At 29.0% G+C, this 15,393-nt stretch overlaps 1 protein-coding gene and 1 long non-coding RNA gene across 5 annotated transcripts; both read left to right on the top strand.

Annotated features, from left to right (window-relative positions):
- Positions 1-6,275: 6,275 nt before the first annotated feature.
- Positions 6,276-11,881, top strand: LOC110637779 (protein FAR1-RELATED SEQUENCE 11). 4 transcript variants are annotated; one of them, XM_058134102.1, is made up of 5 exons: positions 6,289-6,436; positions 7,728-7,760; positions 8,537-9,553; positions 10,164-10,607; positions 10,965-11,881. In XM_058134102.1, exons 2-5 carry the CDS (start codon positions 7,731-7,733, stop codon positions 11,580-11,582), a joined length of 2,109 nt encoding a protein of 702 aa, XP_057990085.1. In that variant the 5' UTR covers positions 6,289-6,436; positions 7,728-7,730; the 3' UTR covers positions 11,583-11,881. The 4 variants fall into 4 exon arrangements, with proteins under 4 accessions (XP_057990086.1, XP_057990087.1, XP_057990085.1 ...); XM_058134103.1 differs by lacking the exon at positions 7,728-7,760 and having other exon boundaries at positions 6,276-6,436; XM_058134104.1 differs by lacking the exon at positions 7,728-7,760 and having other exon boundaries at positions 6,286-6,436; positions 8,494-9,553.
- Positions 11,882-12,193: 312 nt separating this feature from the next.
- On the top strand, positions 12,194-14,752 carry LOC131173131 (uncharacterized). The gene is made up of 3 exons (XR_009143377.1): positions 12,194-12,388; positions 12,863-12,938; positions 14,284-14,752. It is a non-coding gene; the product is annotated as an uncharacterized LOC131173131 (long non-coding RNA).
- Positions 14,753-15,393: the final 641 nt, after the last annotated feature.

Below are 15,393 nucleotides of genomic sequence, written 5' to 3'. Positions count from 1 at the left end.
ATTATTTTTATCAAATATTTCTATTTTAACAGTTATATAAATAGTTAATTACTTACTCTAATATCTAATAGCTAACATTTAGTAAGATAACCGACAGCTATTGAAACAGTTAATATTATTGAATATAACTTAAATTTTATATTCATATATAAATTATCCATAATTGATGTGAGATTTTAAAAAATCAGTCCAATTAATAGGAAGCAGATAAATATTCACATTTATATTAAAATATAAGTTATTTTTCAAAAAATCCAAAAACAAAAGAAGTTAGTTTTATTTGGTTAATTTGATAAATTTTAATACAATTTAAATTTTATTTCATTTTATTTAATTATCTTTGCTATTTAAATAATAGAAAATAGAGCACCTTTTTTAAATAATACTTGATAAAGTAAACGGAGGCTAAAGTTGACAAGCTTGGTATATCATTGGCTAATTGTTGTTTGGCAAAATGTAAAGTTGAACAAGAATTGAATTATGAACCAATAGAAATGGGAAAGAAACCTTTTGTTTGTGTTTATAAAATAAACATAAAACAAAACAAAGAAAAGCTTTTGTGTTAAGATAATGCAAATAATCCCAAGCAAGGGAAAGTTGATGGTGAAGGAAGGAAAAGTTGCAAAGGCAAAATTTGCCAAACACAAACAAAATCTCCTTGTATTGAGTAGTGGTAGTAGGAATGGATGTTTCACTATCAATCGTTTTACAATAGCAATTAGAGCTTAATGGGTTAAAAAGATTCAAAAAAAAAAATGAAAATGTTAAATATTTAAAAAATATTTTGAATTTTTTAACCCATTAATTAAGCAATTATTGCTATTTTAGTATATAATTAATCAAGATGATAATAATAATAATGCATACTGTGAAATTTTATTTTTTTAATTGATAATAAGTTGAATGTGAATATATTTTTAATAAACTTTCACATGTGGCCTTTAAAAAAAATATAACAAAGTTTAAAAGATTACTTTCTTATTAACTAAATTAAATAAAGAATTTAATGAATTCACATTCTAACAAATTTAAAAAAAAAAATTATTTGCCTAACTATATTTAAAAAAAATCAATAATCTATATATTTTTAATTTCATTTTGAATAATATAAAAAAAAATTAAAAAAACTCAATTTAAGAGTGAAGTACATTAAAAGACACTTAGATGTAAATAATGTATGCATCATTGATATCTTAAGCTTAAATATTGCCTCCAAGGAGTATATAATAATAATCTAATTAATAACAAAAAATATATATTAATATATGCAAATTTTCTATATATAACAATGATATAATAGAAAAATAAAATAATTTTATAAAATAATAAATTATCACTATAATATTAAATTTATAATTATACTTAACGAGTTTAAATTTTCCGAAAATATTGGTGATTGCTTCATTATTAATACTATCAAAGATATTTTTTTTTTCAATATATATAATAACAAAATCATTTAACAATTGATATCCCATTTAATTTTATAACTGAATCTTTATAAAATGTCATTTCAATATAATAATAGAATATGAATTATAAAAAAAAAATTGCTTTATAAAATTAAATATGTCCATTAACTTTGTTAAAAAAAAAGGACAAAATCAATTGTTAAATAACGAAAGAAAATAACAAAAAATAAGAGATGAGAGAAAAAAAAATGTGATTATGTAAATATAATACGAGAAGATAAAAGATAAAAATTAAAAATAAAAAAAAAAAGTTTTTAAGTTTTTAGTAAGTAGGTTTTTGTAATGATCGGGCTCTAACCATTAAAGAAATTGTCCGCTTTAGTCATAAGCCTCATGGTTTTGTCCCATAAGTGGAATGGAGAACTTCCTAGAAGGCCACCCATCTTAGAATTTATTTCAATTTTAATTTTTTAAAAATTTTATTATCTATTTAAAAATATTAAAATAATAAATATCTAACGTGCAGTGTTAAATATATTTAAATTTATTAAATATAATAATATTTTATGAAATTAAAGATAATTTTTAATTAGTTATTTTTAATTAGTCATATAAATAATTTTATATGATAATATATATAAAAGTTTTCATTTAGAGAAAAATGAGTGAAGTACATTGATCCACTACTCAACACATGACTCTGCACATGATTGCCCCCATGGCTAACCTCGACATAATGATGAAATTTGTACATTCATAAAATTTTATATTTTGTAATGTATAATGTTAATATATAAATTTAATTATTAAATTTATCTATTAATAATATCAAGTGATTAAATATTCAAATTGCTTTGATCAAAACAGACTTAATTTATTAGAAACATAAATAGATAACATCACTCACTAATAATTCTTTTGATCTTTCATACTCATTCTTCTCTTATAAGCTCTAGCCTTTTTGGCACACTCCATCACCTTTCTGTAGTGCGAATTAACCTGAGGTGAGTGTGAGAACCATATGGTCTAGAAGAGCTAGTCATAAAAAATCAGAAGGAAGGTATAGACAAGAGTAATGAGTTAAGTATTTCGTGGTTTAGAGAGGAGATCAGGAATGAGATTGAGCATGGATTGATCTATAGATTAAGCCTGAGCTTTCGGTTTAAACTGGACCTAATCAAATTATTAAAATTGAATTATCATATTTTAAAAATAGAATAAAATCGAAATAAATGAAAACCGAACTGAACTGAACCGCTTTATTTTAGTTCGATTGATTTGAACTAGTTAGTATTTTAGTTTTGATGAATTTTTTAATTTAGATTTGATTTTCAAGTTATTTGATTTGATTTTGACATTGGTTTGAACCTAATAACCATTGATCAATGAAATTAAATAATATATATATAAATTTTCTATAAAAATAAATCAATTTAAAATTAATAAAGTAATTCAATTCGGTTCAGTTCAATGATTTTTTCTCTCTAAAATCAAACCAAACTAAAATAACTAAAATTCTAAAATTACAAAACCGAATTAAACTAAATTATTATAAAAACCAAACCAAATTATTGAATTAAAATAGCTCGATTCGATTTATTCGATTCAAATCAAATAGTACTTTGTCCTGTTATAAATGACTAAGTCCAAAACACAAAGGTAAGAGGTTTTTAGAGGCTTTCCTGCTCGAATGACAAGCTTTTTAAGGGAATGGTTTTTGCGTTATGTGAACACAGGCACAAATTCTTTAAGCATAATTAAAAAATAAAAAATAAAAACAGAAAATTGTTATAAAAGCAAATGATTAGTAAATTATAATTAAAATATAAACTATATTAACATTATGATTCTTAAAATCCATTAGCTTCATATATAAGGCGTTGAATTTAATGAAACAATTTTTAATAAGCCAGATATTATAATTGAGCTCAAGATGAGTTGGATTTAAAGAATTTGTTCGTTCATGGATCTCTATCAAAGAGAGAATATTATGTTGGTAATTAATTATGTGAGATAATTAAAAAAAATGTGGATTGGATTAAATATTGAATTTATTAAAGAATGAGTTAGTGGCTTAAACATGTGATTATCCATAATTAAGAAATCACCTCCTTTATTTTTTTCTTAATTATTTCACCCTTAATGGAGCCCCATGTCCATTTTTCTAAGCCAGAGGTGGCTTATCAGCCTGTGCAGACAAAAACTATAGATTTGTTTAAAAGAATGATGAAGGGAATGTATTTTGTGCATTTAATTTTAATAATTTAGCTAGTAAAAAATTATTGTTTATTTGTGTATTTAATTTTAATTTTTGAAAATAGAGAAAAAATTATTACTTTTTTTTATAATTTTTTCGTTTGACATTTAAAATTTTATAAGAATTTAATTTAATTAATTTTTTATTAATTATATTTAGAATGAAATAATTTATTTTTTTAATTTAAAAAAATTATTTTAAATAAATAAAAATCAATCATAATTGTATGAGAATTCATTTATTTTCTTCTTCATATAATTTATTCCAAACTAATAAATAAAAAAATTGAATGTGCCACCTAATTGCATTCCAAGTCTTACAGTAATAAATATTTCAAAGATATTGATATTTTTATTTATTTTAAGGCAATTATTATTTTAATTAATTAATATTTCAAGTATATTAGTGATTTTTATTTTAAAAAGGAATATTATAAATATTTGTATTAATAATATGTGAATTTAAAAGAATTTTATGTTATTAATAATACAAATATTTTTATAAATGTAAAATTTTATAAATTAAAAAAAAGTAAAAAAATTCATGAACTTTTAAAAATTTATAATTTCATCATTAATTACAAATTACCAGTTAAATCCAAACTAATGATTACTATGGCAGACTGATGTAGTATTTTTGGTATCTCGTTGGGAAAATATGAAAAGTATACTGTTTAATTGATAATTTAATTAATATATCAATTTTTTTTAAATAATTTTAAAAAAATTATGAATAATTGAATTTTGATTAAGTGATGACGTAAGAATTAGAGTTGAGAGTTTATAATATTCTTAAGTCCCACGTTAGAAAGGAACTTTGAGTGCAACCTATTGCTCCAAATGCAAACTATCTCTCTCTATATATATATATATTAATGGTTAGTTAATATTTTGGACCATTAGATTGGGGTTTAGCCCTAATGAGAACATTAAAAATTTGAATGAGAAAGAGACTTTTAGCCTAATCCATATATAAGGGCTTTAATAAATTACTACTAATACTTAGAAGTTGATTTTTTGGCTATGTGATTAGAGTCCATACTTTCCTAATTATTATGCCATTAATGTGAATTAATGTCATAAAAATGTACAAAAAAAAAAATTACATTTATCAATCTTTATTTTATAGAAAGATTTTAATCAAATACTAACTTTAGTAGTCTTTTTATTTTTCATCTATGGAATTGGGATTTGGGAGGCCAATTTTTCATCCATGGGCTATAGCAATTACAATCATTTGGGCTTGGACTTGTAGCGAAACTTGGGTCTGGTCTAGCCCAAATTTTAGCAAAGAATTTCCACTAAGCCTTAGCCTATTTCATTAGAAAACATAAGAATTACAGGAAAAGAAGAGGGTAATTTTGTTATGCCATCATTTTTAAAGTAACATTTAATATTTTAATTATAGTTAAAATATTATATATTATATATACATAGTGTTTATAATAATTTTTAGAGAGTAAGTGATATATAAAAAATTATTCTCATAATTTTAGAGATTAAGATAATATTTTAATTATAATAAATAAATAATATCACTATTTTTATATTTGATAGTCAATTCAATCAATATTTTTATTAAATAAAATTATTATATAAATAATTAATTATTAATAATTAATATATAGTAAAATAATTGACAGTTATTAAAACAATTAATAGTTATCATAAGGGCTAATATAACTAAATAAAAGTTTAAAGTCAAGTAATACTTCTAATGATATAAATTGATTTCAAACTTATTAAAATTTATCTTAAAATATCAAAATTCGATCCAATCCTAATTACCCGATTATTATTATTATTACTTGAATAATAATTGAATCTATTTTACTTTATGCTTTAGTTAATCGATTATCTATATAAAAATATTTTTTATTAATAATCTATAGTTTAACAATTTAATAATTCTATAAAATATATAAATTATACTTATTTAAAATATAATATATAAAACTTTATAAATGTTATTATAAAAATATATATTTTACATTTAATTAATTAATTATACAAACAAATTTAAATAATCCATAATAAATGAATTCAAGTTTATAAAAAAAATAAGACAAGTTACCATTATTCTTATGATAAAAAGGTACAAAGTATGATTCTCTAATTATAATTTATTGGGTCAATTCAGAAAATCGATAAATTATGGGTCGAAATAATTAATTTAACTCGATTTTGTTTATACAATTCAAATTATCTATGAATTTCTGACTTTAAAATTTATTTTCAAATTCATAGATTTTGTGTTAAAATTTTATTTAATAGAAACAACTTTTTAATTAATTTTAATTTAAATTAAAAATACATTCGAGATATTATAATTTAAAAAATAATTTTAATTTTTTTTTAATTAAACAACTTTTAAATTATCTTTCACATGAAATATTTCCTTTTAAATCTAATCCTAATAAAGTTTATCTAACATCTAACCAGCAAAGCTCATTAAAACATTGCAACAACCAAAGAAAAAAAAAAAGAATTTGGTAAATATGAGTAGAATCGTTTTCTTTAAAAAAAAAAAAATGGAATCGTGCTTTTAAACGACGTCGTTTCTGGAAAAGCGTGGTGTTTCGCTGACCAAGTTCTTTCAAATTGATGGGCTACGTATCTGTTTGGAAGCAAAGAAAGCGTACGATAAGAAAAGATGCGCAGGATTATAAAATGTCCCCATCACCTCCCTGCGCAAATTAGGGTTGGTCCTCGCGGAAAACTCCTCAGTAGTTTTACCTTTTACAACAAAAATGGATCTTGATTGATTGGTACCTCTCTCTCTCTCTCTCTGTGTAAAATCTATTATGAATTGGGTATTTAATTTGTTAGATTGATATGGGTCTAATATAGCTGTATAAATGTGTGTACAATGCAGGAAGTGAAAAATAAGGGATTTTATTTTTCTGATCATTGCTTTTATTCCAAAAGGAAATCTAGAAATTTAGGGAAATTTTAATGTAATATGGGAATAGTGTTTTTTTTTTTTTTGGGGGGGGGGGGGTGTGGTTCTGATTTTATTTTGTGTCTTCATATATAGCTATGAAATTTTGCATTAGTTTTTTTTTTTTTTAAATTATGCATTTGAGATGGTTATGATGTCATTCAAAGAATTCTGTGAGCTTAAAACTACCATCCCTTTTTGGAGAGTTATTATAATCGAAATTCAATTATTTGATCACTCATTGTTTTATGGTTCAATCTCAGTAAAATGTGAATTGTTTTTAAGGGATAAGCTTTTTGAAAGTTTTAACGAAGACATTCCTATTTAGCTTTCATGAACTTTCAATGCCACAAGCAGCATGTGAATTGTTTTAACTGCAAGTTTTGAGCTGGAAAGCTCATTTTTGGAATTCTGAATTGAATAGGGTAGTGAATATAAACATTTGGTTAAAAAAAAGAAGAGAAAATCTAGGATAGCTTAAAATGAAAAGTACCTTACTAGATTAGTAATCTATTTCTGAAAATGAAGAAAATAATATAATAAAATAAGGATATTGCCATTTATGGTGATTTATGTCAATAAGGATACTATTTTATCCATTATTTAAATTTTCATTTCAACGTATATTTACCCCACAAGCATGAATTTTACTATTTTGTTTAACTGTGTGCCTTGTAGTATACTTTGTTGTGTGGGATTTGTTGGTTTCTCAATTATTTTTCTATTGGTTTGGTTAGTATGGATAATACTAAGTGATTGAAAGTTGATAAGTTTTCTGCAGTTAATATTTTTAGTTAGTTTTTGAGTTTTGAAGAATTGCATGATTATGTGACTCAATTTGATTATCCATTGAGTCGTTTGTTTTTTTTTTTTTTTAATTTTTATGCCAGATGCAAATAGTTTAGTGCCTGAATCGATTATTGAACCTTTTAATCTCATTATTCTAACATGGTCTGTGATCCTTGAAAAATCATTTATTTGCAAGAAACTTTAAATTTTCTGGTGAAACTTTAAATTTTCTGGTGACAGACAAAATCAAAGACTATTGCTAGTTAACTATAAATTGAGTCCCTTCACTTGCAATGACTGGTCTTTTGTTTTTCACTTTCGTTTTGAAGGACATGGTGGGAATATTCAGGCGCATTGAAAAGGTAAAGAATGAGGAATTTGCTAATGTAAAACAATCCCAGTCCCAGCCCTCAGGAAAACCAACTGAATTTTGCAGAACCAAATGAAAACACAGAAAAAAAAAATTCCAGAGAAAATATCATCTGGTTATATAATCACCAAGTTGGAATATTGGACTTGTTCTGCTTATAAATACTGTGTTAAGTGTGCTCCCTCCAAAAATTTGCAAAAGCAGAAAAACTCGTATTACTTTATGGACCTTAAGTTTCAAAATGCATTTCGAGAGTAATAGGATCAGTGTATCACAAAATTCTGAAATAAACAAAAACCAAAGATACAATTGATGGAAGAGAAATTGGAGTAAACAAGTGGATTATTATTTGTTCGTTTCTAGTTGATGTGATTCTTGGTTGAACAAGGTCATTTTTAACTCATTAAATTATATATCATGAAACATGTATTTATCAGAAGTTCGGAGAGAAAATTGGTGAATTTTACCGATTGTCTATTTATTCAATGATTTGCAAAACCTGAAATATTATCATGCATATACGAAACTATTTTATGATGGTTTAGAATAATAGCATTGATGTTACTGGCTCCCAAAGATGAGAATATCTTAATGGCCATGTCATTATAATTGCAAGCTTTATTTATGACTTTTTCTTTTTGGGTTAGCTGCATTGTATGGATACTTGCTTATAGAAATATGTGGATGCTTGCTTATAGAAATATGTTGAGTTTGTTTAACTGTAGGACTTGAAATAGCTTGTTTATCTTGTTGGCATATTGGACACAGTGTTCTAAGTTGACCTCACATCGGTTAATGAGAAACATGATGTCTGAAGAGGCTGGACAGATGCTTGTGGTTTATGATGAACCCTCAGAGCAGCAATCTCTGTCCTTGGATGATACCAGTAGCACAGAGGAATCACCTGATGAAACCAGACTATCATTAGAATCTAATAATGATGTAATTCCATATATTGGGCAGAGGTTCGCTACCCATGATGCAGCTTATGATTTCTACAGTGAATTTGCAAGGCGATGTGGATTCTCAATCCGTCGTCATCGCACAGAAGGAAAAGATGGGGTTGGCAAAGGACTCACCAGACGTTATTTTGTCTGTCACCGTGCTGGAAATACTCCTGTCAAAACCTCAAATGAAAGCAAGCCTCAGAGGAACAGAAAATCCTCCCGGTGTGGGTGTCAAGCATATATGAGGATAAGCAAAACCACAGAGTTAGGGACACCAGAATGGCGTGTCACTGGTTTTGCAAACCACCATAATCATGAACTCCTAGAACCAAATCAAGTCCGTTTCCTTCCAGCATATCGAACCATATCAGATATGGACAAGAGCAGAATTCTTATGTTTGCCAAAACAGGAATTTCAGTGCAGCAAATGATGAGGCTCATGGAGCTTGAAAAATGCGTGGAGCCAGGATATTTACCATTCACTGAGAAGGATGTGAGGAATTTACTTCAGTCCTTCAGGAAATTGGATCCAGAGGACGAAAGCATAGACTTATTAAAAATGTGCAGAAACATCAAAGAGAAAGACCCCAACTTTAAATTTGAATACACACTTGATTCAAACAATAAGTTAGAGAATATAGCTTGGTCATATGCATCATCAATCCAGTCATATGAGATCTTTGGTGATGCAGTAGTGTTTGATACAACACATCGCTTGGCTGCATTTGACATGCCTCTTGGGATATGGGTTGGAGTGAACAACTATGGAATGCCGTGTTTCTTCGGCTGTGTGCTTTTACGAGAGGAAAATTTAAGGTCATTATCATGGGCATTGAAGGTATTAAAATTGAAGTAATTTCCCCTTTATCAATCGATCACCTTATATTGCACATGTAGCACCTTTTAATTTAATTTGATTCTATTTATTACCTTTATCCTTTTAGCAGGAGCTATTAGCAAAAAGAAAGCGGAGATTCTGAAATTAATGATTAGAAGCTAATATATAATATTAATATGCGGGATATAGTTGATGTGGTAGACATGAAATAATTGGCTAGTCAGGTATTTGCAACATTTGCTAAAGTATTTTGGAACTGCCAACACTCACTAAAGGATGCTGGATGTGTTTTATGGATGTGGGATAATTAAGCAAAGTTGTGTTCAAACTTTTGAATGTTGGGCAATGGGCCAACTAGTCACTAACACTATCCCTGCTAAATTTGTTAAGTCACTTGCTTGAATATAGTTTAGTCCAACAAATTGTGGATGAACTCCTGATGTCCATTCTGTGACAGCTAGTCATAAAATTAAGCTTTGAAATGGTGGGTTCATAATTGATGATATGGTTCTTGGACACATGCAATCATACATACACAGATTCTGTCACAAAGAGTTCTCTTGCTCCCATATTTACTTTGGTGTTCTGTGTTACGTTGTTTATATGAAAGGCGTTCTTAGGGTTTATGAATGGGAAGGCTCCACAAACAATTCTAACTGACCAAAATATGTGCCTTAAGGAGGCAACAGCAATGGAGATGCCATCAACGAAACATGCACTTTGCATATGGATGATTGTAGCAAAGTTTCCATCCTGGTTTAATGCTGTTCTGGGAGAACGTTATAATGACTGGAAGGCAGAATTCCATCGACTCTATAATCTGGAGTCCATTGAGGATTTTGAACTGGGTTGGAGGGACATGGTTAATTCTTTTGGGCTGCACAATAACAGGCACATCACAAACTTGTATGCCTTGCGGACTCTTTGGGCATTACCATACTTGAGAAGCCATTTCTTTGCTGGAATGACAGCAGCTGGGCATTCAAAATCAATTAATGCTTTCATCCAACGATTTCTGAGCGCACAGACTCGGCTTGCACATTTTGTGGAACAAGTATGTTATCTTGCTATTCACGTCAAATAAGTGAGTCAGAATGAGTTTCAGATTTAATTCAATAAGCCAATTTTCACAGGAGTCCTCCAGTACTCACTTCACTGTTCAAAATTTAAATTATTCTTTATTATCGTTACTGTTGATGTAGTTTCAATTGTGAATTCATGCTTATTTGAATTCTTTTCTTCTTTCTTGATGGCTCTGTTCATGATAATGTGGAAGTACTCCTGGATTGCCAGTTAGTTTAGTTTGTGCATAATACTTGAGTCTTTCTGCTGCTGGGGAAAGATTTTTATTTTAGTATATATTTTTGGCAAAAAACTTCTCCCCATTTTTGACTTAGCTTTGCACAAGCAGGTTGCTGTTGCTATAGATTTTAAAGATCAAGCTGCTGATCAGCAAACAATGCAGCAGAATCTCCAAAACGTATGTCTAAAAACAGGGGCACCAATGGAATCCCATGCTGCTACAGTCCTCACACCGTATGCCTTCTCTAAGCTCCAGGAACAACTTGTTTTGGCTGCCCACTATGCATCATTCCAGGTGGAAGATGGCTTTCTTGTGAGACACCACACAAAACTTGAGGGAGGCCGTAAAGTATATTGGGTTCCTAGGGAAGGCATCATTAGTTGCAGCTGCCATCAGTTTGAGTTCTCTGGAATTCTCTGTCGGCATGCTTTCCGAGTTCTTTCCACAGGAAATTGTTTTCAGATTCCAGAAAGGTATCTCCCCTTCCGTTGGCGTAGGATCAGCACATCCCCAGCAAAACTTCTTCACAATTCTCCAAATGTTCATAGAGAAAGAATGCAGTTATTGCAGAACATGGTATCAACTCTAGTAACTGAATCTTCCAAGTCAAAAGAAAGGCTGGACATGGCCACTGATCAAGTTTCCATCCTTTTATCTCGCATCAGGGAGCAGCCAGTTCCATCACATGGTGAGAGAGATATCATGTCCATCCATCGAAATCTTTAGCCCAGAGACTATATCTTGAACAGTTAGCATTGTCCGAATTCTCTTGGGAAGCAGGGAAAACATACCAACATTTTGGTAAAGAAAGCAACTTGGCTGTATCTGTAAAGCAATGAGTAGACGAACTACTGCACTGTGGATTGAAATTCTGCATGAAAATTTTTGTAGCTTTGGTTCATGCAAACATTACATGTTGTATTTCCCTGACAGTATTTTTCATGCTCATTCTTATGGGAGTTCTTAGAAGTTAGTTTCATGTACAAATATATATTATATAATATAATGGAGAAAAGATTTTGTTACATGCACGTCCTGGATGCTCATGTACGATCATTTTTGGAAAATGGGAATGGTGAAATGAGGGCTATTTGTGTAACAATGGAGAATTTGGTCCGAGAAGATTTAAAAGGAAAAAGAAAAAAAATTCAATGCACAAACACATGGAAAAATTATAAATAATAATAAAAAAATTCAATTATCTAATAAAATCAGGAAACTACACAATTTTGGGATTTTCTAAATAAAAAATATAAATATTTCTAAATAAAATAAATTAAGTTACAACTGCACAGTGTGTGGATCAATAACTTGTTATCTAGACTTGGATTTCCTACTGCGTCTTATCATAATTCATGGGAGATCTAAACGGTGTCGTGCTGATTGTTTAGAGCAGAAGCGAAGCATAGTCTCAATCTCTCTCTCTCTCTCTCTCTCTCTCTCTCTCTCCGTGTCTTCACCAGCAGCCGGTTCGTTACTGCGCTGCAACTGCAAACAGAAGAGCAGTACAACTTCGATGCGAGCTAAAACCGGTGGGTTTTAACATATCTCACTTTTTAATCAAGTATCAAGGAGCTGAATTTGATTCTTAGTTTCTCTAGATTCTACTTAATGACCCCCCTTTTTGATCTGGGTTCCTTCTACGCATTTCTTCATATACTTCCTATGCATATGTAGGTACTTGAGTTATAGCATTTTATGTATTCGTATATATTTGGATTCAGTGAATGATGGGTTCTTTCCAATTTCTTGATGAATTTATGAGTTATGTTGGCCCTTTTTATTTATGCTAATTTTTTTAACGTAATAGAAGTTAATGGAATGTGTTTCTCTCAACCTGTTAATTTGTTTGAGATTTGGTAAGGTGGAATAGCTTATAGATTGAGGATTTTATGAATTTCATTTACAGTTTCAGACTTCTGCAGAATTAGATGTATTAACTTTATTAGCAATTTACTTGTGAGGGCTCAACACTAATATTATCCTTTCTTTTTTTTTTTGTGCAGGGGTTGTAGGAGTTGAGTTGCTTGCAGGAAAATGCATCTTCCTTTGACATTGCACAGGCATCTAATATGTGCTAAAGTGAGTTTTCTTTTCTGCCTTTTCTTTTCCCGTTATGGTTCAATTTTGTGTAGGATTTGTTGATGCTAGTGGGAAACTCAGATTTTCTCTTGCATTTAACCTTCGATGGATCACTTATAACTTTGTGAATTTGTTGGGGTCATAATGCTTGTTAGATTAAAGGGCCAATGTAATGCTAGTAACATTGTGCGAAAGATCAAGTTAATATATATATTTTCCACAAAACTTAATTATCAGGAGAAACATCGCCATGGGAGTGTAAATAAGCTGAGCTGCTTGAGACTTTTGGATAAAAGCTACGATTGGCTCTGGGCTTAATGAGAAGTGCTTGAGCCTAATTTTTAGATTTGTTTAATAAACACGCCAAACTTGATCTTACTAATACTCGATTAATTTAGATTTACAAGTTGGCTCATTTATAAGATCATGAGTCAGCTTGTAAGCTTATAAATTTGTTTTTTTACAGGTTTGTGAGCCAACTCATTCATATATTTGTTTGTGTATATATATATATATATATATATATATATATATATATATATATATATGACAATAACAACAACAATAACTAAGCCTTAATCCTAAACCTAAACAATTATAATTAAGTCATAAATAATATAATTGTACAATCAAAAGTATAATTAAATTACATTACTATATAAGATATAATTTATGGCCATTATAATTTAATTAATAGTGTCATTATAATTATTAATTTAATTATTATGATTTATTGGGGCTATCATTAAATTAGTTTTAGATGATAACTAATAAAGATATTTTTTTTTAGTAATTTGGCTAATTAAGCTTGATGATTTGAGCTCCTGAGCCTGATAAAGGAGCGAAATGTGACTAGCTTCCTCTGCGGTAAGGTGAGTTGAGATTTGGTGAATTTTCCAATCTCTTGCAAAGATTTTATCTGGGATACTGCCTTATCTATGCCAAATGAACGGGTATTATCTTATATTGCATCTGGTTATGGCTTGTAAGGGATCAAAGGCCACTGTAAAAATGTATGTACAAAAAATTAGTACATCTTTGAATTGTATTTCTTATGGTTTTTGGTCCTGAATAAAGCACAATCAGAATTAGGATTTATCAACAAAAGTATTTGTAGCATAGATGGATTCATTTTTGCTAAATCAAGCAACAAAATTGTTTGTAGACTATTGAGCAGTTACAACAGTGTCATTTAGACCATCCCATTGGAAAATTCTTTGATGAATGTACAGACCTCAAAATAAAGCTTGATTGATGTTTTCAGGAGGAAGTGAGTAATTATTATGTTTGTCTCTTGTTCATCTAGTTAAAATATAGACCTTGACTTTGCATTAAAATTTTGAAGTCGTCCCAGTCCTGTATAAAGCTGTGAAGCGGAAGGCAAATTTTGAACAAAGTAACAAACTTAAAGGAAGGCTTCAGACATTAAGGAAGGAAGCTGCTGAGAGAAGCCCCGAGGACTAAAGAGAAGAATTTTATGTGAGCTTAACAAACAAAGTGGGAGGTGTTGTCTGAAACTCTCCTAGATTCTGAATTTAGATTCTATACAACTTTATGTTGTGGCGTAGTGAACATAGAATGGCCTTTGAGGGATGATCTGGATTGCAGTTCATTGCATATTGTGCTATGATATAGTGTCTGTCATTTTTTCTTGGGAGGGAAAAATAATTTGATTCCCTGTAGAAAGCTTGTAAAAGATCATGAACTTTAGATTAATCTGTTTGTACAATTGCTGGGAGACATTAATTGTGTCATTTCAGGTTATTAATTGAGTTATAAATATCATTTGCTATGGTTCCATTTGTTGAATAGAATTACACAACTGAATTCTTGTTTCTGTAATTTTGCTACATAGGAAATTGAGTATGACTATGACTTGTCTGGTCACTATTGCGGCCACTGGAACAAAAGGTGAAACAAATGACGAAATGAAACATAAACTAGCATTTATTTTTTAAAATTTGTAATGAAATCACTAATTTTCTTTTTTATTTTTAAACAAGGTTCACCATTACCTAAACTTTTTTTTACATTAAAATTAAAATATATATTTTAAAGAACGCCATTTTATATATTATTAAAAAATATTTAATTAATTTAATGTTTTTATGATTAAAATATATTAAATTTAATATAAAAATAATTTATAATAGCCTCTCAACAGTAGCTTAAACTTGAATGCCAAACAAACTGACCCTTAGGCTACAACAATATCATACTACAATAACATGGTATCTTCAAAGCAGTGTTGTCAATAGGCGCCTGAGCTAGGTGAAATTCAAGCACTACGCTGGGAAGCCTCCAGGCGAGGTGCCTTCAACTAAGCGCTGCTAAGGTGTGTTTAGGTGCCGAGGGTAGGCATTATTAGGGGTGTGCAAACGGTCGGTTCGGTTTTGAACCGAACTGAATTGAAAAAACTGAAAATCGAAAATAAAAAATTTTAAAAACCGAATCA

This window comes from Hevea brasiliensis, chromosome 14, assembly GCF_030052815.1.
Source record: "Hevea brasiliensis isolate MT/VB/25A 57/8 chromosome 14, ASM3005281v1, whole genome shotgun sequence".
In the NCBI taxonomy this organism is placed as follows: domain Eukaryota; kingdom Viridiplantae; phylum Streptophyta; class Magnoliopsida; order Malpighiales; family Euphorbiaceae; genus Hevea; species Hevea brasiliensis.
This window is presented reverse-complemented; position numbering and strand designations above follow the sequence as displayed.